Source organism: Ooceraea biroi, chromosome 12 (assembly GCF_003672135.1).
Source record: "Ooceraea biroi isolate clonal line C1 chromosome 12, Obir_v5.4, whole genome shotgun sequence".
In the NCBI taxonomy this organism is placed as follows: Eukaryota; Metazoa; Arthropoda; class Insecta; order Hymenoptera; family Formicidae; genus Ooceraea; species Ooceraea biroi.
In genome coordinates, this window is record NC_039517.1 from 4,204,643 (window position 1) to 4,228,011 (window position 23,369).

The 23,369-nt window shown below is 47.4% G+C and overlaps 1 protein-coding gene across 1 annotated transcript in view; it reads left to right on the top strand.

The window, feature by feature from the left end:
* The window catches only part of LOC105286012 (protein dead ringer), a 75,926-nt gene that overhangs the window by 11,548 nt on the left and 41,009 nt on the right, over positions 1-23,369 (top strand). The window contains 2 exon segments of the mRNA XM_026974328.1: positions 14,876-15,088; positions 16,511-16,918. Of these exon segments, the coding sequence (XP_026830129.1) occupies positions 14,876-15,088; positions 16,511-16,918 (621 nt within the window).

Genomic DNA, 23,369 nt, shown 5'->3' on the forward strand with positions numbered 1-23,369 from the left:
CGAGCTGACGCGCGAGTGACTCGGATCGCGCTCGTACATTTTCCCACACGATGAGAATATCATACGTTATACACGTATTTACGTAATGTGTAATCTCGTAACGCATAACCGCGCCTCTGATGCACCAGCGAGCACGTTGGACGGTTGGCGGAGAGAGCGGTAGACGTACGTTGTCGATCGTGCCGAAGATGATGGCGACGGTACTACGCTCTCGTTGGTGTTGTATCGGTGTTGTGCCGGTCGTAATACATTTTAGCCGCGGGTCGTTCGTCCGCCAACATTATATTCTGCTCTATTATTATGTACGACGGTGAGGGCCGTTCACCATCCTCAGCGTCGATATGAAATTCCGTGGGCAGCGATTGGACAGAGCTCACCCCGCGAGAAGAAAAAAAAACGAGGAAAGAAAAAGAGAGGAAAGCGAGACCATCGTAGACAGGAAGGGGGCAGAGCATCGGGGAGACGGAGGAGGAGACGGAGGATGGAAGATCATTTCGAATATATCGTCGAAGCCGTTCGAATCGTACCGCCGGAGGGTACGCGGCAGCTGAATGTTCGCCGCAGCCGGCATTAAGAATGTGAACGCGATTGGACGAATCCGCGATCGGTTCGGAGCCGCGGCGGCGAACCCGCTTCTTCGATTCTTCTCCTTTTTGCCTCCTTCGCCTCTCCGTCTCGATTTCTTCCTAGAAAACGACCTAATTGGTGAAACGGGGGACGGCTTCCCCGCGTGCAGTCCCGCACGTAACAATTTGATCGAGTGCGATACGTATCGGTCGCTCGAGACCAGTCTGAGATCAGTCTGGTCTCCGGTCAAGTCCGGTGTAGCGGAGGAAACGCGCGTACAATTGCACGCGAACTGCATCGTATCTTTGAAATTGTAGCTCCTTGATCGATAGCTCGCGGATAGGATCGGTTCGATCCTAACCGGTCCTGTTTGACGAATCCGCGAGCAATCTGATCGCTCGGAGCGCCGCTCCGTGTCCTCCCATTCGTACGCTTTCTTCTGAGAAACGAGACATCGAGTCGGCAGGAACGAAAGTTCGCCCCGTAAAAGATGGACGTAATCGTTATAATTAGAGATCGTAAAGCGGCGAAGAGGCCGCTCGCACGTCAAGAGGAAGGGGAAGAGCTCCGTGTAACGCGCTAAACCTCGGAGAACGAAACATTGTTCGCGATCCGTGACTATAATCTCGATATGAGACCGCCGAAGGGAGGACCGAGGAAGAACGTCGGCCGTGTTCGATCCTTCGTGGATGAACGGGTCTCGTAATCGACGCGCTTAATAACTCGCGACGAATCGCGAAACTCCGACGCGGTGCGCTCTCGCCTCGGAACTTTGCCTCGCTCGCAGCGAGCGTTCAACTTTATTTCGTTCGAGCGTATTTAAGCCCGCCGATCCTGGCGATTTCTCGCACGACGCGTTATTTATTCGACGGAGCAACGTACTCGCGCGCGAATTCTTTATTCGGCGCCGTAGTCCCTCGACCGCGCACGGCGCGCACGGGGCCCCGGACACCTGTGCGAAGCGTAGACCCATAACCGCAAGCGCTTAATGCACGCTCGCAGACAACGCGGGGCCCAGACGAATTTTATAGGTCGTTCGGGGTTTCGGCTTAATAGCCGAATTCCACGTGCGCGCGCAAAACTCGCTGCACGCCGCTGTATCCGCGCGCGATCATCGCACACGTGCTAGATTTCGTAGCGGCATTCTCACGTACGCGTTCCCGTCGTATCGATCAACAGACTGGAAACTTTTCGTACTAACATTTCTCGATGCTCTTTTAAATTAAATTACGGGGGATATGACTACTCTCGTATCTCGGAGGGACGCTTTTGCACCTGTCGTACCGGGGATACAACCCCGGCCCGGGTAATTGGGAATCGCGACACACGCGGTCGCGGTAACAACGACTTAACACTCGCGCATACACTCGCCGGTACTTTTTAAGCAGCTTGTCGCGGGCAGCTGTCCGTCTTTCGTTCGAGGGTAGAGGAACGCGACGACGCCGGTGACGGGCGGGAGGGAGCAAGGGTTGGTCTTCCGCTCGAAGCGAGGTCGATGTTTTTCGGGCGCTGTGCGAGAGACTCGGACGGTTTTAAAGCCGCAATTTGTCCGGCCAAGAGCCGACAATTAATGTAATTACGCGTTCAATGAGAATTACCATGCGTCTACCACGGTTGCGTACCACGCAGCTGCACCTCCACCTCCACCACCATCACCATCACCGCTGTTTCTCTGCGATCGTGATTTTTTGCGATCGCGGCTAGACCGTAAAACACCGAGTCTGGTTGCTCGAGAAAGAGAGAGAAGGAGGGAGAGGCGGACGGCCCTTCGTCTTCTTACCGTTCTCCTTCTCGCTCTCTCTCTCTCTCTCTCTCTCTCTATCGCTCGCTCGTTTGGTCGTTATACCTCTCTCCTTTTCTCTTTGTAGCGCCTGCAATATTTTTGCCTTCGTCTTGCGCCTTATCGCCCGCAACTATTACCTGCCACTAGGGGAGCGATCGTTGCCGGTTATGTATTACCGAATTTATGAACCTCAGATATTCACACATACACGCGCGCGCGCGCGCGCGCGGACGGATCTTCCTCGCGCGGGTCCGCGATCGTTGCTTTGTACTTGTATAAAGCTACATATCAGCTTAAGGGGTGAAGCTAACTCGATTAGTCGCATTATTCGTATCGGATAATATGCAGCACAGGGGTTCCTACGCTACCGGGGCATATTAGTAACAGAATCCCTATAAGGCCGCCGCGTTTGATATTACCATGCCGCGAGTAAGACCCGCTGTAAGTGCGGTGTGCACTTTCTTGCGATCGACCGGCGCCGACGCCGACGTCCCCACCCTTGACGTATCGGTTATAAGCAAGACATAAATTATCCAGAACCGGTGGAAAAATGTCAAACAGAGACTCGACTTAAGGAAACGTCATTCGCGGCTGTCGCTCTAATTCACGCGTTCCCTTCAGGTTTCGATTTATGTCATTTTGTTTTAGCAGACTTTTACCTTTCGCGGTAAATGCACGAGACCATATCGTTCTCGCCGGTTACGCGGCAGCTCAACTTCTTTTCCTCCTCTTTCGGATAATGTTGGATAATGAGACATTTCAATGTTGAGATTGACAGATCGCGGAGCTCGCGATTCTAATTTTCACGGCAAATTCTGTGGCGCTGCCGTGATTCGAGTCACGGCGGACGATTCGAGACACGGGAGATGAGACGGAGTAGATACGTTTAACGCATGCTGCGTGTCCGCGAGGTCGCGTGCTGACACCAACCACCTTCCCCATGCCCCGATCTCAAGTCTGTGGTGAGAAGCTCCGTGTTTACGGTATCCCGTTTCTTTCTCGTTTACGCTTGCACCCTGTACTGCACTGATGTAACGTGCACGCGCGCACGCCCTGTCGGCCTCCGTTACGTGACCCCTTTTATTCGATCTCCTTTCGCGTTTTAATCGACTAGGCGTGCTGCTCCTGGTCAATTAATTTATTCGACGCGATCCTTATCTACCGCACTGCGAATATCGACAATTGCGTTGTTATTTGTTACTCTTCGACGATACGATCATTTGTTAATTATGCGCAAACACATGTTTTTAAGTGGGTTGTGCGCGAGGTTCTCCATCCACTTTCTTTCATCTTTACGTCGTGTAGCGTCTTCGTTACGTTTTCATCACTGACACACCGGTTTCACAGCACTCGGTTTCTTATACGTGTCGTAGCAGCAGACGGATGAGCACAGTTTACAGTCTTGTCGCTGTCATGTCGGCTCGTTTTATCATAAACTCTTTCATTACTCTTGCAATTCTGTTTTTGGAGGAATTTGTGAAACGTACGTGCGCAAACGATTTTCGCACGTACTTGCTTTCGGGAAAATTTACCTCATTGTCTGCGCGATGATATCAAAGGCAAAAAAGAAGGAAAAAAAACCGAACGCTCAACGTCACGAAAGAATCTATAAAGATAGTCGAAATTAATAGTCTACATAATTTCAACGAGTAAAGTGCTTTCGCAACAGTCACGAGTCGCGAGCTGCCGTATCGGTACGAATTTGTGAAAATATATAAGCCTTATCTATTGCCCGTGTGTCCTTAAAGCTGATGCCATACTTTTACAACTTGCTTGTATATGTAAGCAGAATTGTAATATTGTCGTTAATTACATACTATTGTCGTTAAAGCGGCAATAACATATAAACGTATGGAAGTGGGTCGTAAGGTAATCTTTTATTGCCATTGCCATTATTATTAATGATTCTGTTTGTTGTCGACGCAATTGCGATACGACTAACAACTAGGCTAGCTAACCAAGCTCTCGGTTGTCTGATAGTTTTGAGCATTTGCAGGGCGCGCAGTTGAAAGGTTTCCACATATTTCACTAAGGTAAGCGATTTGTGTGTGTGTGTGTGTGTGTGTCAAGAGTAACAATGTGTGAGAGCTGGAATATAGATTCGGATACGTTGCATTCGTGGTCGCAAGACAATTTTACCGTACATAAACTGGTAGAGAAAAGTCTACACGCGGTCGCGATATTCTCGCTCTGAGGCATATTTGATATTCGATACGTGGCAAATCGCTTTCACGAGAGAAGCGCGAGGTTGAGGAGGAGAGATGTAATACTGGGCTCTTCGTATAAAGTTATTCCACGAATTATATCGAGACATTGCGTGACTGCCGCGAAACTTCCCAAAAATTTCCGTAGGTAGTATAATAACGTATACCAGGATCTTTTGATCTCGTGTACGGGTTGAAATGTGGTCGATAATTAGATTAATTAGCGTTTGTCGAATAATGCCCTGTAATCTGCTCGAATTGCCCTTGGTAGAGAGGAGTTTAATGCAGAGGAGGAGAGAGAGAGAGAGAGAGAGAGAGAGCTCGTGCGTAGCGTGCCGCGAAGCGTAAGAAGAACAAAACGAATGCTCGATATAAAAGTCGTCGATTGATTCACGAGATTGTCCTTGAAACGTGCACGTGTGCGTTCGCAGTTGCAACACCGAAAACGCTGCACTGTAAACGTAAGACAATACGAGGTGTGAGGTGGGTTCATCGCGGAGTAGACTGGTCTCGCTTCTAGGTGAGACAAGGCCAAGGCACCATTGTTCGCAATTTTTCGTCGCTTGCCTCGGAGAGCAAAAACGATCTGCTTCCCCCAATGGCGAACGTACGTGCGGCAACGACGATTGTATTATCCCGATAGTTAATGCTATTTCGCGAGCTGAGTTTGACGAGTTTACGACGCGATTCTACGAGGATACAGAACGGGTGGTTCGCGACCGGCTCCTCCTCTCCTTCCCCTCTTATTCTCTCTCTCTCTCTCTCTCTCTCTCCCCCCCTCTCTCTCTTTCTCTCTCTTCGCCTCCAGGAACGTTGATTTATGCCCGACGTTACCTTTGCCAATGGATTTACATCCCGATATTTATTATTCGCAATATTATCGCGCGCGCCTTTATTGCGTTAGTCGAAATGCCTTCACCTCGAAGACTCTGGCCATTCAGCCTCTTTCTGCTCGTTTCTTTTTCTCTCGGCTCGATCCCTTCGCGATCCGTCACGCTCGATGCGATCTCCTGGAGCTTGTATCAATAGTCATCTCAACAGGAATATTTATTACGTTAAAACGTGAATCTTTTTTCAAGATTCCGTGCGAAATGTTTGATTGATCATGAAGACGCGGATCGTCTATGAGAACGTTTGTACCGAAAATTCTTCCTCGAAGTGACCGCCGCCCGGGAACGCTCTGTCCGGCCATGTATCATTAAATTAATGTTAAATGAATGGTTACGTGGGGGCGTGATTTCGGGTAGATCGTATCCCTGGTGTATTATTCCAGCAGAGTGAATTCGGAGCGATTATTCATTCAAGGAGCCAGAAGAGCCACCGTGGGCTCCCGTTTTCTCGCCGAGACACGCGATCGTCCCCCGTCGTCTTTGTCGTTGACTCTCTCTTTCGTCGTCTCTTTCGTTTCTTCGGCGACCTTGGATCACGCCAAGTTTCCAAACTCGTGCCATCGTGATCCAGCGTTGATCATATTTAGCTGACGCGGGTGCATACTCCTCAGTAGCGATTTATCCTTCCTCCAAAAAGCCGTTAATGAGAGAAATCATTTATATTTTTCGCTTGTATAATTCCAAGTGGCAAATAGCACGTTGTAATATCTCATTGTTAGGTAGATTTTGCAATATTTATGGTACTTGTATTTATAATACTCACACACGGGCTCTTTGTGTAACAACGATTGTTCAGCACATGTGAAGCTCGCGGTTATCGTGCGGTACACATTCTACCACAAAATTGCATCTTCTTTTCTTGCTTGCAACTTTATTATTGCTACCAAAATCGAAAAGTACCATCTGCCGAAGAAATCGATCGCAATAAAAGGATACCGCTCACGTTTCCGGACGTGCTGAATACGTAAACCACAGGGACTACCGGTTAAGATGCGCACATTGTTGCAACCGGATCGATATCGCAGTTGAACGCAACTTATGTTCAATTATGCAGTCTATTTTTCAGATGCAGTCTGTTTTACAGATCGCTTATAATGCCATCTTTTATTTGGAATTATCAATCGATTCGTACGGATGATATCACTAGATTTATAGGGATTCCTTAGCTGGTTCGTTTTACGACGCAGCACGAAATCACGGACATCTTCATCACAAGTATGTGGTCGTCTAGACACCTTAGCTTACCTATTCGAGTAGCGTGCTATCATTGGAGAATTTGTCGCAGATAACGAAAGCATTTTAAGTAAGCTAGGGACAACTTCATACGATATATTTGGTCGTTGTATCGCAATTTAATCTCCTTCCAGATTTCTTTTTTGCATTCGTTGCATCGCGTCACCGCACGAGAAACGTTTCTCAGAAATAACAAAGATTTATCACAAAGTTTCATTTCGACGTCTTTGACATTCTTTTCCCGAATGCTTGTCGTCGCGGTCGACCTTGAGAGATCTCGCGGTGATCGATCTTTCTTTATACTCGGTCGAGTTTTATACGTTATTTTCGTACCAATGATAAATGCTGAGATTTCGGATCTGGTTACCCGTGCAGTATTGTCTCGTTGGTGTCCTTTTCTATTTTTACACGGGTACGGTTCGAAACGAGCGTTTTCGCGGAAGGAAAATCTGGGATTACAGGCTGAGAGGGAGATCAAATAGGGAGGAACTGCGAGAGGGCGGTCGGTCATGTGGCCGACAGATGCTAGTCTTTTGGTTAGTCGACAATAGATTTTTGGTTTTCCTCTTTATTCAAGATTCCAGAAGTCAAGCTAGGATCTCCCTAAAATGCTTGCGTGATATTTTAGATGTTCGTACATCTTTTTCACTCTCCGATACTACTAGATTCATTCTATATTGTTGACTTTTTGAAAAGTCTTAGCGACCACACGAATCAGCAATTTGTGATATACGCGAGCGATAAGACTGAGGGTAGGACCGTACGTTTGTAAGGGAAGTTTCTAATGGACATTCCATGCATGGCAATAAAATCCTGATATCTCGTCCTTTGTCCATCTTTTGGTTTTTTCCGTCCATCGTCCATGTATATCGCTGAAATAAATGAGTCTCCGATCGCGATTACGCACGATAAGTTTTCGGTATAACAACCAATGGTTGTGGTACACGTAGCAACAGACCCCTGGTGAGTCATCTGAGTCATCTCCTGCTTGAATTGTGTGGAGACAATTAGTCGTTCAGGTAGTCTCAGAAACGTTCGGATAAGTTTTGTGGAAAGTTGTTCAAAGTGCAGAGCTCGGAAGGATCCGAAAAAGGGATTGATCGATTGATTCCGCGAAACTAAAACCTGGAATTTTCCGAACTGCAGATTTTCTTGTTACCCCGACCACATCGTCGGCATCCGTATAATCCGTATGTTCGATCGTCGAAAATTAGTGACGAATCCTGATCGCACAAAATATTCTTCTGCGTTAACTTTGTACGAGTTTACGATAAAGGCCGCGCGTTAGATTCAAGCAGTAGATTTTCCATGTCTCGGCCAATCCGGTTGGATGGGTAATGGGTCATAAAACCGCTTTTCTCCGCTTGTCTGCTTCCTACACGTCCATGTAACTTGTTTGTGTGCATATACCATCGTTGCGCACTTTACAGTCCTAACGTTTCTTCCTGAATCGACGACGCACAGCTTAATCGTTGCCTGCCGGTGGGAACAAATGCACCGACCATTTTTCTAAACTTCTTCCTCATGAGGGAATGATCCTTTGGATGCCTTGAGATTCTTGGCAATAAAACTTGTCGTTTCGGCGGAAGAAACTTGAGAATTATATGATCGTGGCTCCAGTCCAGGTGCGGAACAATTGCGCAAAAACGATAAGAATGCGCCTGAAACGAATCGACTGTCGTTCGCTGCGTGAGGTGGGCGAGAGAGTCTCGCACGATCTGCATCTTACGTCAATTGCTTGGCCATGTCGCGGGAGAAAAAGAAAGAAAAAATAGAAATTTATTGAAATTTCAATTGATCAAAGAATTTGCGGATGAAAGGAGACGCAGACAACATCCTGTTACGGAACAACCGCGATCGTCCTACACGTTCCATCAGTGCGCGCGACTCGTCTCTTTGGATTGTTTGAAATTATTTTCTCAGCTTGAGTCTTCGAAGGTTGGGTCTTTCGGACATCGGACACCGTGGTGATGCGGCGCACGACAAGAGAGAGAGAGAGAGAGAGAGACGTAGGTCGATTCCGACGAGCGTCGTCGGAAAATCAGATCGAGAGATGGCGATACAGAAATACCGAATAGTTGTCTAAAAGTGTGTGACGGACGGACAGCTGGCCGTCATTAAAACCCCATTAGCGAGGAGCTCCCCTCCGGAGCGCGAACGCGCGCGGACGCGCGCGCAGAGTCAGCCCCCGAGTTCTAACAATATCTTCCACGACGCTTTGCCACCACCCACGCTATTAATATTGCTCTATACCTCCATGGCCCACTCGCATCTCATCTCGCCTTTCTACTCTCTCGTCTGCTTCGCCTCACGGCGCGCGGATGCCCGAATTCCGTTCTTCAATTTAGACGATCCGTCACTGTCTCAAGTTCGTTCGACTGCTCGCCGGCCGCGGCGCGAATATCGGCTTATGAAATCAGCAGGAACGTAACGATACCCTTTTCGCATGCAGGACCGAGACGGGATTGCGTAATTTGTCGTAGTTTTATTTCGGCTTTGGCACAGAAATAACGTGATCAAGATCGCGCAGAAGGAACAGCTCGCGCAATAGAAACGCGTCCTATCTTAGAGATGACCCTGTTCGATCAATCCATCTTTTTCAAAGACAGGTTTTGTTCGGAAGGAAAATGAGAAATGCAAAGTTTGTAGGAAGGCGGCAATGTGGGTCAAGTTCGAAATAACTACGCGCTGGAGTACGCTCGTGTGTCAGCGTGCTCGTGATCGCGAGATTCCGTTCTGCGCCTCTTTCCAGGTGAATTTGCCAAGATTGTCGTCATATAATTCGAAATGGCCGATTCCACTGATTTTGTCTTTAATGTCAAATATTTTTCGAGGAATAATCGCGATTTTCGTGAGTCATGATTGATTTTCTCTCTATATAAAGTTTTCCTGTACTAGTTTAGTCCCATAATTCTTCTTTTCTCGGCGACTACGATTATATCAAAGAAAACAGAGCACACACGGAAGGAGAAACGATGACGAAAGGAAGAAGAACGCCAGCGAGTGAGAGAGAGAGAGAGAACACGCGCGCACATCTTGCCTACGGTCTTTGTAGCGGCAGATCAAACTCGGCGGGTCATTAATTAAATCTGGCGGAGCAGCCATCGTCCGTCCGTCTTTCCACCGCGTCTCCGATTTACTTTACACGAAATACGCCACGGTTATAAATATGAGTGCTCGCCATGGGGACCCTTTTCCCCGAACTTGATCTCGCGGACCGCCCTCGAAGCGACAGTCGCGCGCATAGCCCGGTCCCCGACATTATTTTTTCAAAGAGATCATTACCCAAGTTCATAGGACAAAATGATGGAAACGGACAGCGCGAGCAGCGTCTCACGACGACGCTCTGGCGCGCAAGTCTGGCCAGCGTCTTTCTTTCGGACGTGTCTCCCACGAAGCGACACGCAACATCTCGTAGGTTGCGCAAGAACGAATCGAGAAAAATAATTCGCGCTTACGGTGAACGATACATGATTCCCGTATACATCCCGCGTGTACGATCCCGAATCTGGCAGACACGTGGAAGAAAGGCAGCAGCGGAAGGCAGTGACAACGTATGGTCGACCCTCGTCCAACGCGCGTTTGCCCTAAACCCGAACTCCTTCACCTATGTAGGGCCTGCATGAGAAACGAGATGGGAGACAATGCTACCTGCCTACAATCACCGACACACATGGTCCGCACGTTTCCGACCACCGATACCAGGATCGTGCGAGCGGATGCAACCGGCAGTTAAATCTGAAATTAGTAATTATGACATCACTCGCGAGTATGAGAATACGTCTACGGTATTATCGATACGGAATTATCGTGCACTCGATTGATCCCGCCTCCCCGCGTAGCGTTCCGCAGGACGTTTCACCTAAATAGACAGCTCTGATCGATGTGCCTCCCCGGCGATATTGATAAATAAAAGCGATTACGGCGATGACGATTCCGATGGTCAATGAATTTATATACCTGACAAGAGTCCTGGAGGAGCCGATAAATCAGCGCTCTTCCGTTCACCCGGGCATCGGGTGGACACCGGGGGTAATCTCTCAATCTAAATCGATCGATCTGCCAAAACGGCTCCGTTTCCGAGCTGTTTATCATCGGGCACTTATGAATTTATTTTATGGACCGAAGAGTTACACGCGTATTCCTCGCGTGCGCATACGAGAAAAAGATGGAGCGATGAAGCCGCGCGATCCCTGCGTGGGAGCACCGCGGGAGGCCCACGGGAACTCGTGTGGATACCCGAGCTTTCGTTCTTATTGGGGTACCGATAAACGCCAGGGCCATTCGTTGAATCGTTACTCTCCTTGCAACGCTATCTCTGTCCATTACCGATACCGATGATTCTCCGTGTCAAGTGTGTTTCCATCAAATCAAAACGAAGACTCGCGATTTCCCGTGTTTTACGTGTCGTCGTGATAAACTACGCTGCGTCGCGCGCTTACCACGTTCGGCGCTATTGTTTAGCCTCCTATTTTTCTAGTACGCAATTAATCACCGTATGTCGCGTCATTTCAAATTCTCGGTAGTCGTCGTTTCGAATTCATTGTGTGTCCTGTAATCGCGTAAGCGCTTTATCGGCTTTACGTACGGGGATCGCAGACGTTCATGGAATATGGTAAACCACGGGCTCTCTCTCTCTCTCTCTCTCTTTTCCTCCTCCCACCTCGCTGAGATACCGACGCTACAATATGTAAAGTAATTATTGTGCAGTCATTTCCTTCGATATCGGCCCGATATGCTTACGACTCATACCTGGCGTTACCGAGGAAATGAGTTTGATAACGTTTTCGATAACGCATCCTATTTCACGCGTTCGCACATTACGCGGCACATTTCGTCGCACATTTCGTCGTATGTACATTGGAAATTATCTGCGTTATGTCGCATCAACATTCTCGTTCTTCCTTCTTTAGTAACGCAACGTTCATAGTAAAGTTATACGAGTTTCGCGAATGCGTTTACGTGCAAAAGACTCGTATTAGACTCGTCGTCACGTTTATCGCGTATCAATTCCACCGAAATCATTTTATTACGTTTTCTCAAGCGTATTATTTATCTCGTTTCGTTTTCGCCGCGTTTACACTTACGCCATGCATGTTTACAGTGAGGTATTCGCGTATCAGGAATCACTCGTTTATCTATTCATTGATTTGCATACATGTTGCGCCGTACTATTTATTTCCAGTGATATCTAATGGTGAAATCACGAATGGTGAAATACGCACATACATAAATGCATTTTACACATTTATCGCACGTTATTTTCCGAAATAATTTCTAATCTCAACGTTTCATATTGACACATTTATACATGTAATGTTTTAAGAAAATCTGCAATATATTTGCAACCGACAGTGATGTCTTCATGATATACATTTGTGACATCGCTATCGTCTTTTTCGTTCTGTGCGCTGGTATCTAATCGCGCGTGTTTGCGAAACGTAATCCATAAAACTTAGCCCAAATACTTTGGCCGGACAGTCTTGACAATGGATATGTAGTTTCTACGCGGCAATATCAGATCGAGAGAAATGTGGGAGATATTTTCACAAAGCATCGTGCGTCTTGCGCGCCTTATTTAATGCAAGTTTTTCGCAGCGCAAAGCATCACTGGCCTTGCAGTGACGATAGCCATAATTGCAGTGCTCGTAAAACGGACTATATTACGGATTTATTGCAAGGAAGACGGCGCGGTCCAGAAATAACAAAAAATTAAATAATATTTGTATCTTCTCTGTGCAGTAAACTTTTATTTATCGTTTATTTATAAATCCTAGTTGCTCGTAAAATTACCCGGAGATAAAATGCAATTGCAGTCTTGCGCTATCTCGTACATACCGACAGAAATTTTCTTCTCGAAACTTTCCACATTGCACATTGCGTATCCAATAACATTGTTCTTTTGTATAGCGGCGAGCTATTCCACGAAGTTGTAAAACGGTGGCGCGACAATTTAGTCGCGTAATAACTTCCAGGAGATCTAGCTGGCCGATCAGCGCATAGTGCAGTGTTTATTTTGCAGGTTTCGATATACATGAGCGATGTACGTCACATTTCGGTAATAAAAATCAACGTCAAACAGGCAGATTAGCGTCACAGATACACAAGTTACAATTGACACTCGATCGATCCATCGATAAACCATACCGTGTCCCAATTGGAACGCGTCTTCGACTAAGGTGCTCGTTCGTAAACTCGTGGATGATCGAAATCTGCGAATATTCACATCCAACGGAAGTCGCCCAATTAAACGCGATAGTCTCGCGGTAATTAGAATATTTAGAGCCGCGCCGTCCGCGCAGTGCCTGAAGCGTTTAGGCGATGATTTACAGGCCGTGTCGAGGCATAACGCACACGTTAACGAACAAGCGTGCACGTACAGGCGTTCAGGCGTACGTGCACGCGTCCGTGTGTCTTCGTTGCAGAGCGCGAGCACACCCGCGAAGCGTGGAAACTATAAAGTATAAACGATAAAACAATCGGATGGCGGCGTGGTGATAAATCACGGCGGACACAGTTATCCGCGGTGGCCCTCGCAAGGGGTAACGCGCCTTAGCGCGGCTTAGCCTTCGGTAAATTTAGCTATTGTCCCTTTTGTGCCTAGGGTATATTAAATCTCGTTAAAATGCCTTTATGAAACAGCAGATCGATTATAAAGGGACTAAAAGGACGTCGATTATAGGAGTAGTATTTGATTCGCAATGCCTGCGTCGTATCAGGAACGAAGAAAATCAGTATCGATCGATACAGCTCGCTCGTTCCAGAAAAGGGAAGAATAATTGGTGCGCGAACGAATCGTTTAATAATGAAATCCGTTTTGGGACCGCTCGGCGCTACGGCGGACGCAACCGTCGTATCTCCCTCGTCACTTTCCATACGAGATTCAGACACCTACGTGCGAATGTTTGGTTCGGACTAGAACAATGGTACCCTTCGAACGCGGCTCTACCGCGTGATTATTGTAATGACGGTACCGTCCGCAAACACTTGAATGATATAATTCGTAACCCCACGCCACACGGTAAGAATAACGTTGCCACGGTGTTAACCACCGTAATTTATTTTCACGCCTTCCCTTTGGCCCCTTCCCCGGCTTTCTACGATACTTTTCGCGTAAACGCATGCCTCCGGAAGGCACCACGACGGCTTTCACGGCGCGTTATCGGAACATGAGTCTTCGAGCATTGACACACACACACACACCACGTACCGTTAACATTCGATGTACGCGATAACGTGATGATCCTGTCAAAAATTGAACATCCACGCACAAGCACGTAATAAATTTAATCTTAATTGCGCCGATTTTTATTCGGCCGAGAGCGCCGAATTACTGAGAGACGAGTTTTCTGGTTGCTCGACCAGCCTCGGATCGAGATCTCGGGAACAAACTTGTTTCGTATTTGATTAGGATTCTTATTTTTTGCCGTTCATTCATGCCTGACCACCGCCGTGGAGGGTCAATATTATCACACGTGCTCAAAATGCCGACAGAGGAGCCGAGTGTCGCTCTCGGTTCGGATGCCTTGTCCTCCGATCGTAGTCCCATTTAAGATCGGACCAACATTGATGCATTTACCGTTCGATCCACCTGCATCCGATAGGTATATATTTATTCAAGTCCGCCCTTTCCAGGTAAAAGCTTGCTTCTCGTCGTGAATACACTTGAAGCTTCGATGAATCTATTTGCATCTTCTCTTAGATAAAAGGGGCACTCCCTCACCCGTGGAACAGCGAAATCTCGCCGCCTTCGAGTGCCGATTCTCTGACTCACGTTTCGATAATGTTACATCGAACGTGAGATATATAAAATTGTTGTGTAACGGATACCCTCCGTATCGGAGAATCGTGCGCGAAACATTTATCGAGAGCTTGAGTTAATTCCAGGTGAAGAAAAAATACGGAACGTCCATCTCTTTTTTTTACGATGGTCGTTTCCGTTCTCGGTAATGCGACTTTGTACACATTTTTATGTCGGCACCGGTGCAATGGGTACAACCGTAAAACACGTATGACACCCGTAGCATATAATGTTACTTGATAGCCGTTATCTCGGCGTATACGACTCACCGCACATTCGCCATTTTCCTAATTAATGTTTAATAGTCGCGATTAAACTTGCATGGTATTGCATATATCGAGTTTTCTCGAAAGCGGAATAATCAATTAATGTTGACGTTACTTTTTTATAATTTCAGCATGTGGAAGAAGACGATCTGTCCGAGAGTTCGCACGAAGAACATGACGACGATGGCGAAGAAGAAAAAATTGACTTACTGACGCAACCTATGTTTCCACCTAACGCACAACCCTCATTGGATGCACTGGCGCAAGCCACGTCTACTTCGATGGCCCATCTCAATAGTTTTCTCGCCATACATCCACAATTTCTAGCAAAATTCAATATGGAGGTAAGATGGAGGCAGAAGCGCTTTTATTCCGTCGACGTGTTTATCGACACTAGCGAACAAGCGCAAATATAGATTTCGGAAAATAGTCTTATTGTCAAAAGTTTCCTATCGTTTGTTCCTCGTTGTTTCCGTAAAGATAAGCAATCGCATAATTCGCCATAAAACTTGCTCGACAGACTCGAGCAAGTTCGTTGACTTACAAACTGCCAAGGTAGAGCGACACGAATCGTGGAAAATCGTCGTGAGATAGTCGTAACAGCGGACGTTGACAGTCATAAATGAGTTACCATCGTGTCACCGCGACAATAGATTTCTTTTTTTTATTAGGCAACTGCCTAAACCGGATGACGGATCTAGGCGAGTGCAAGTATCTTTTACGATCGATATTGCGATAAGAGATCATATCGTAATAGTGCGCTTGGTGTGAAAATTAAAAGAACATCTTGTAAAATTCAACATCACTTTTTCACATTATCGTTATTTTGCTTGTAACTTAAGGGGGGAGCCTGCTTTAGAACGTTGAAAATAAGGTATAATTTTACGAATTTTTTTGGAGAAATATATAATTTTACGAATTTTTTTGGAGAAACTATACAGCGGATCATTATAAAACTTTGATGCATTTATTAGTACATGTTTAAAGATAAAAAAATTATTTTTTGATTTAAATATATCGCCTGTAGAGGTCGTCCTGGAGGCATCTTAGTGCAGCTGGCATTGTAAATTGTGAGCATTCTCCTGCCTCCAAATTTAATCCAAACTGAAAAATTGAAATATTTTCTTGTTATTTATGAATTCCCATCGTCGATGAACCTTTAATATTCATAAAAACATTAAGTTAAACAATTATTTTTGCATGAAAAAGTTCAAAAACTTTGCCTAAAAATCGTACTTTTGTGTTCTAAGCTCCACCATTTTGGCACTTTTCAACTTTTTTCTTCTCTCTTTGGTTCATCGACGATGGGAATTCATAAATAACGAGAAGATATTTCAATTTTTCAGTTTAGACGAAATTTGGAGGCAGGAGAATGCTCACCAATTTGCAATGCCGGCGACGCGGCTGCACTAAGATTTCTCCAGGACGACCTCTGCAAGCGATATATTCAAATCAAAAAATAATTTTGTTTATCTTTAAACATGTACTAATAAATGCATCAAAGTTTTATAATGATCCGCTGTATAGTTTCTCCAAAAACAATTCGTAAAATATACCTTATTTTCAGCGTTCTAAAGCAGGCTCCCCCCTTAATTTTCAAAAACTTAAAGAGCCTAAAGATAGAATAAGTGTTTTAGATCATTTTTCTATTAACGAAGAAAGAAGTCGTAAAGCCAAATTTGTAAATAATCGATTACAATTATTCTCTATTGCAGTCGTTTAGTAAAGATTAATAACGAGACATCTTTTATGTTGTGTTGTGACAGCATACTGACCCAGAATTACAAAGCAGAAGTTTTGAGGCTCTGCAGGCTGTGATGAACAGCAACTTTAACGTCCCCAACATGCTGCTTGGCATGCCCTCGATATACAACAGGTCGCAACAACAAAACATGCCACAACAACAAAACATGTCGCAACAAGCAAGTTTGCAACAACAGGGCTTGCAGAACAATAGTTCTCCCATCGTGAACGCCGTTGCAAATCAAGCAGCAATGCCCTCCTCGACCACGCAACCGGACGTGTCGCCCAGGAGCACCAGGAGTAACGGAGAAGCTGAATCTCGTGAATCTCGCGAATCCCGTGAATCTCGTGAACCACGTGCTGCGTCGAGCAACCAGCAAGTGGGGCAAGCGGGTTGGAGCTTCGAAGACCAGTTCAAACAGGTGCGTTAGGCAAGTAGTTAGTTTATATACACACGTACATACGTACTCGCACGTGCGTGTGCCAGCTCGTCATGAGTGAGCTATCGTACCCTGAGTGGCTAAGGTACTCAAGGTATAACTTTCCGATATTTTCGAGACTAGGCAAATTTAAAAATGTACTAACATGGACGAATGAACGAACGAGGTGATTCGATCATCTTGGAGCGTGGCACAGACCGCGACTCTCTTGGCGGTGGTGGCGTGACGCGATCGTGCAAAGCCATGCCAAGTGTCGTGGGCGTGAACGACTCGCGCGGTCACCTTTGTGGGACACTGGTTAGTGCCAGGAGGGACGTGTAATTACGGCGGAACTCTCCCCCTCGCGAGAATGCGCAACGGTGAACCGGTTAAAGAGAAAGAGAGAAAGAGGAAAGCACTTTAATTAATGCAACGGTGGGAGCTAATTATTATTTTTACACGGCCGAGAGATAATTATCCGGCCGACCGTCCCCGAATAGCGAGTTCGTTGACGGGTGTTTTGGGGCAAGAACGAGACGATCTCGACACCGAGAAACGAAGGAAGGAAGGAAGGAAGGAACGTTTCGGAACAACACTATAGTATATATATACAGACGCATAGAAAGAAAAGTTTGAGGGAGTCGAGGACCAAGTTATAGAATTAGTCAGACTCACATCGCAGCCTTGTTAACGTTTTTTGCGCGGGTCGGTCGTGCACTTCGCTCGCGCGTGCATTTTTACTACGTGAAGTATGAAACGGCGCGGCGCGGCGGCCCGGATCAGTCAGTCCGGTCGCTCCGCTCACCCGCAGTTTTCAGTTTTTGCGAAGAGGGTGTGGTGTTGGATTACCATTTAGATTGTTGTTCGCGCGCGCGAGCTCACAAAACGCCGCGATATTCGTTCGTAGCTTGGACGACAAGCTTACCGCGTGTAAGTTGGCGCGTTGCGCGCTTCAAAAAACGGTGTTTCAGCCTGAGATAGATTGATGAAATTTCATACTTGATCCTCTTTCGAGAATCAAGAACTTTCGCTGTTCGTGAAAGCGCGAGACGTCGGCTTTTCTGCTTGACTGGAGCGTTGGCATAATAGCGTATCATCGATTAAAGCAAATTACAAGATGAGTGGTAGGGAAACGTGAAACAACGAGCGCGGGAATGGAAATAGAAGTCTCCACCTACTTGGACGAACGGCGCCCGCATCTCACGGATCGCATCCATCATTCCAGCGAGGGCGTACAAGCTGCTCTTTAATCTTTCTTCTTCAGGGCGAGTGGTGGTTCCGTTCGTTTTACTCTTCCTCCGCTTCTTTTTTCGAAGGTGTCGGTAATCGTTGGCGCGCCATGCCCCAGCGCTTCTTTTTACGGCTAATTTTTTCTGAAAGTTTGCGCCGCGAGTTTCAACGTTGCGTTACGCTTTCGATCATGAAGGGCTCGCGCGACGCTTCCACGCAAAGTCTCGCTCGATCGAGATACGAAGCAAATTTCCACACTATTTTCGACAGCGAACGGTCCAATTCGCGAGAATAAAAGTTGCCAATCTCCCTGGAAAGATTTACAAGATCGGTTGCGTCATTGTCTTGAAATAGGGTAGCACCATGGGGGATGGGATCAACTCGTTCGAACTGGCATCGCGCGGCTGTCGCTCTCCCTCCCTTATACGTACGTACGGAGCCCAGAAGCTCGTTTCAGTGAAACAACGATCCTTGTATACCTGTCCTCGTACACAAAGTAATCCACCGACGGTGGATGCTCAACGCGGACAAGAGCACCGGAGTCCATACGAGGCCTTCCTCCCCGCGTCGTTCCCCTCGCGCTCTTGCACCCACACGCGCTCGTCGTACCCCCGCGCAACGCCGTTCGCTGACCGTGCACTCGAGCTACCACGGCAGTATAATACTGTAGCACTATACTTTGCAGCCATTGTGAAATAACTCGTAAACCTGCAAATTGCCGGCTATTTCGCTCCCGCGTATACACGCGTGCACGGCGACCTTTTACGCCGTGTTCCGTCCGTGTGCCCGTGGATCGGGAAGGTTGACTGCTCTATGGTGATGGCAGTCCGCAAAATTCTCGTCCAAATTCCATTCCGAATAAATTGATACCGATACTCGCCCACGACTCGCGCGGAAGCAAACACGCGATACGTCATCGTTCACCTTTTATCAACATTGACAATTCATTTTCATTCCATCGCGAAGGTAAGATAAATTATATCGCGCATAAACGCGGTAATACGGTTTGCATGCTTCGTACGTCGTAATGGTTCCTCATTTAATGTCGCTGTATAGCAGCGGGCCGTTCTTATTCCTGCTTATCGATCAATTAACCGAGTTACGCATGCGAAAGCGCAATTACTACACGGTGCAACGAGATTATTATTGAGCGTCGCATATGGGACGGTCGTCGTCGTTTGAAGGAAATCGTTCGAGTGCTTCCATTGTCGCACCCTTTCGTTTCTCGAATTAGGAAGAAGGGTCTAGTACTCGAGTGTCTCGTTTAAATGACGTAATTTATGAGAAAGTTCCACGCTCGGCGCGACGCGATAGTTTTTGCGGACATCCGACATCGAGCCTGATAAACGCGACGTGAACGTGAAAAAAGAAACTTGATACGCACGCGGCAGTACCATTCCAAGATTGCGAATAAAGAGAAAGAAAAAGGAGCGAGCGCTGCGGCGATAGAGCCAGACAGAAGCCAGTTGAAAACAGCTACGTTGCGTTCGACAAACCTTACAGAGCTAATTTCTTGGTCCGTGCAACACCTGCATCACTTATCCGCCAGGCCGCCTGGTTCCCCCTTTTTTCAAGCGATATATTGACCCGCGGATTCCTCGTGTTTACCCAATAATTGGATGAGGCTGTAAATATGGCTATTAAGCTACCTACGCTTTCCGTGCGCTCGTTATAAGCAGCCAGTTGCGAGCTGATCGCTCGTCTTTCTCTGCCATCGCGATCAACGCGCTTCTCGCGTCGAGAGAGAGAGGGACTCGCTGCCTTCGGAACAACCTGGTTGGCCGCGATCATATTTTTTCTTCGGGGTCGAGAAACGCGCGAGTCGGTTCCTCGGCGAAACGACTCGGAAACAACGCGGTTTCGCCTCCGTAGCCGGGTAGAAGGCGGTGATTCTTAGACGATGTCATTACCGTTCCGGAAATTGCATCGAAGCGATGCTGCCGCTTTCCGAGATATTCTAATGGCAACCTGTAGCAACCTTCGTAGATCTCGTCTATCTCGTGAATAGATTGATGGGACGAACAGTAGTGCCGTAATTTGCCTACGATTACTATCACGGAGCGCGCTCCGGTCAGGTCACAGCGCGGCGGTTTCGCGGCGTTTCCGGTAAAACGGTTCGCTACCGGATCGGGACGCGTGCTGATTCGCAGAAACGAGATTTCCGCCAACGGGACGCGACACGTCGCGCTCCGATATTGAGCGATCTTTGCGATACACACGCACGTCACGCTTTGCGATAATATGACTGGCGAATGGATGGCAGCGTGGGAGGGATGGGTGTTGGAATTCGGGGATGTCTCCATCCGGACGGACAGACTTGAATCTCGTCGGCGACGAGAGTTATATTTTGACCCCAGTTAGCATACCAAAGATGCGTCATATTATACGGCTCGCGCGCTCGCTATTATAATGAATATCTCCAACTCCGGCATATGTAAAGCGTATATGTAAAGCACGCGCGTTTTCATGGGGTGTCACGCTGTCACAGACAACAGAGGGGACCCGTGTGCGCGTGCGATCGTGTTGGTATCGCGCCGGTACGCACCAACGTGCGCGCCTGCATCACGACCCGTTCTCTGAGAGAAAAAGAGAGAGAGAGAGAGAGAGAGAGAAATATCATTTGAATTTCAATGAATCATGTGGGTGCAAGTGTCGTTCGTATTCATTCAGGCTACATTCGTGCGTACATTTACGCACACCGATGCACGTACGTGCGTCTTTACGCGGCCGAGATCGCGCGTAACGGCGAGAACACGCAACCCTTCCTCGTGTACGTCCGTGTAAAATATTGTCTTCTTTTACTCCTCATCGTCTCCACCTCGTTTATCCATGTAGAGAAGAGAGGAGACAAATGTCGGAATCTTTTTCTCTTCTCTCTTTCTTCTTGCAAGCACATTCAGGCGCGCGCTCGCGCGCTCGCGTATTTGTCGGCGAGCTGCACAAAAGTGTCCCACAATTGTCACGACGTCCACAAAAGGAGATTATCTCGGATCGTTTTTACACAGAGACGGCTTTTCCGCTTCGCACGCACCAAGTATCAAAGCCGCGACGCAGCTTCTATATCCCTCTTCGTCGCGCGCTCATCCACTCCAATCCTCCCTCGTATGGCTATGGTAGCCGTGTCAAAGTAGCTTCAATTTTTCTTCCCGTCGCCAACCTGCTCTTTCCGAGATACCAAACGCGTTTCGTCACGTAGCGCCGCCTTCTCATGAAATCTCATGAAATACGTACGAATTTCGATATTAATTTCGAACACCCGTTCGAGAAGGAGGAAGAACTGGGCAGTTTTTGCGTTCGGCTCGCGTTTACGATAGTTTGACCCGGAAAGAGGAAGACATCGGTTAAAAAATTGTCACGTGAACTCTCTCGAGCGACCCTTGTCCTTTTCGCGCCTATCGTCGTGAAAATTATATTTAATGGTGAAAGGCGCGTGTGCGTAAGTTTGGGCAGCTGCCGAAAAATGACGGTTATATCGAACGCAATAACGGCTCGGCACTCGCACGCACTTGCCCTCATTGCTTCGACGCGCGCGCGTACATTCGCATTCGCGGTGGTACCGTTTGCGTATCGGCGACATTACCTGCATGTGGCGTGTAGCTGTTTCTCACTTCCGCTCGTTTCCGACACTGGGCGCGTTCGGCTTTTGTGCCGCGCACGGATTGCCCGGTGAAACGCATCTGCCCCTTTGCAGGTTTACTTATCAATGCGTACAAACGCGGAAACGTGTGTGCCCTCCGCCGGTCTTGCACGCGAAAGATGGAAATTATTGGAATTATCGGGGGACTTGTGTATCGTTTAACCGTATGTCACGCGCGAACGATGCAACCCTCGATACGGCAACCGGAAAAATCGATCGAGGACACGATAGCTTCTTAATTATGTCAGAAGTTTGCATCTCGGAAATGTGGTTTCTTCGCGTCTTGGCGGATAGTCGGGTAGTAACGATAAAAAGAGAGAGAGACAGAGGGACAGAGGCAAAACGCCAAGGAAGGGAGGTAAAGAACACAGGCACGTGTGGGACGGGTCATTTGCTTAATTGCGCTATTTCGGTGACGCCCGGTCGCGTTATTCGACCACGCGTGCAACCGCACGACGATGCACACGTCCGCTGTGCGCTCGCCAATCTAAAAGATTCGCACGAGCAAAAAAGGATAGAGAGATGAATCTCTCTCTCTCTCTCTCTCTCTCTCGTCTAGTCGCAACGCTATAGCATGACGATGTAATCTCTGACACTACGATTTAATTAGACTGATGAGAACAGACCGCAGCGCACTAGCGAATCGCGCGATGGCGCGTAACGGCAATTAGAAATTATATCGTAAGTTACACGTGTCATGAAGTTTCAACGTTGATTTATAAACGTGTGCCTGCACAATAAGATGTTATTAATTGAATGATTAAACTAAAAATCGCTGCTCAAAGTGACTCGTCTCCCCGGGCACGTACAACCGCGAATGTCGCGAGCACATCGAATGACGTTAAGGAAATTAAGACGCTCCAGAGCTGCGAGAGCGACGTGTATATTTAAGGAACGTTTGAAAACGGAGAATGGAAAATGGGAAGCGGACATCGAGTGGTACACTGATGGAAGGACGACGATAGGGGAGAGCAACGGGAGATGCAGAGACGGGCTTTTGACACGACACGTGTCGGTCGTCTCCCGTGCGAGATCTAAGACGCGGCTAGCTTCCGCTAATCCGAGAATCGGGCCTTTTAATGCGGGGACGAGGTTTCGCGATTATAAATATCAGAGATACCGGGAATCCGACCCTGGGGGACGAGGACGACGTCTAGACTCCAAATGAAACTGCTGACGGTTACCGAGGGCGTGACGTGTAAGGGCTTCGTACCACCATCATCGCCCAGTTGGATATTCCCGCAAATTCTCGCTATATAATATAATACAAAATCACTGCAACTTGAGTTCGCAGAATCAAGATAACGCAATCGTGATAAATTTATTTGTAGCATCCCGATTGGGAAATGAATGTCGAGATTCCCCGCGACGTACCGTAGGCGCGCGTTTTAAACCTTTGGCCGTTTGTAGAGAAGAGTTACGAGCCGACTGCTCACAGCTGCCAAGGGCACGGTCGTTTCGGAGGCATTAGAGTCAAACGGAAGGACGCGATAGAAAAGTTGGGGTATTACATGTAAGATGAATAGAGAGAAAGAGAGGCCGACTAATGGCACGCGACTCCCACTCGGGGCGTCGAAACGACTAGTAAAATCGGAG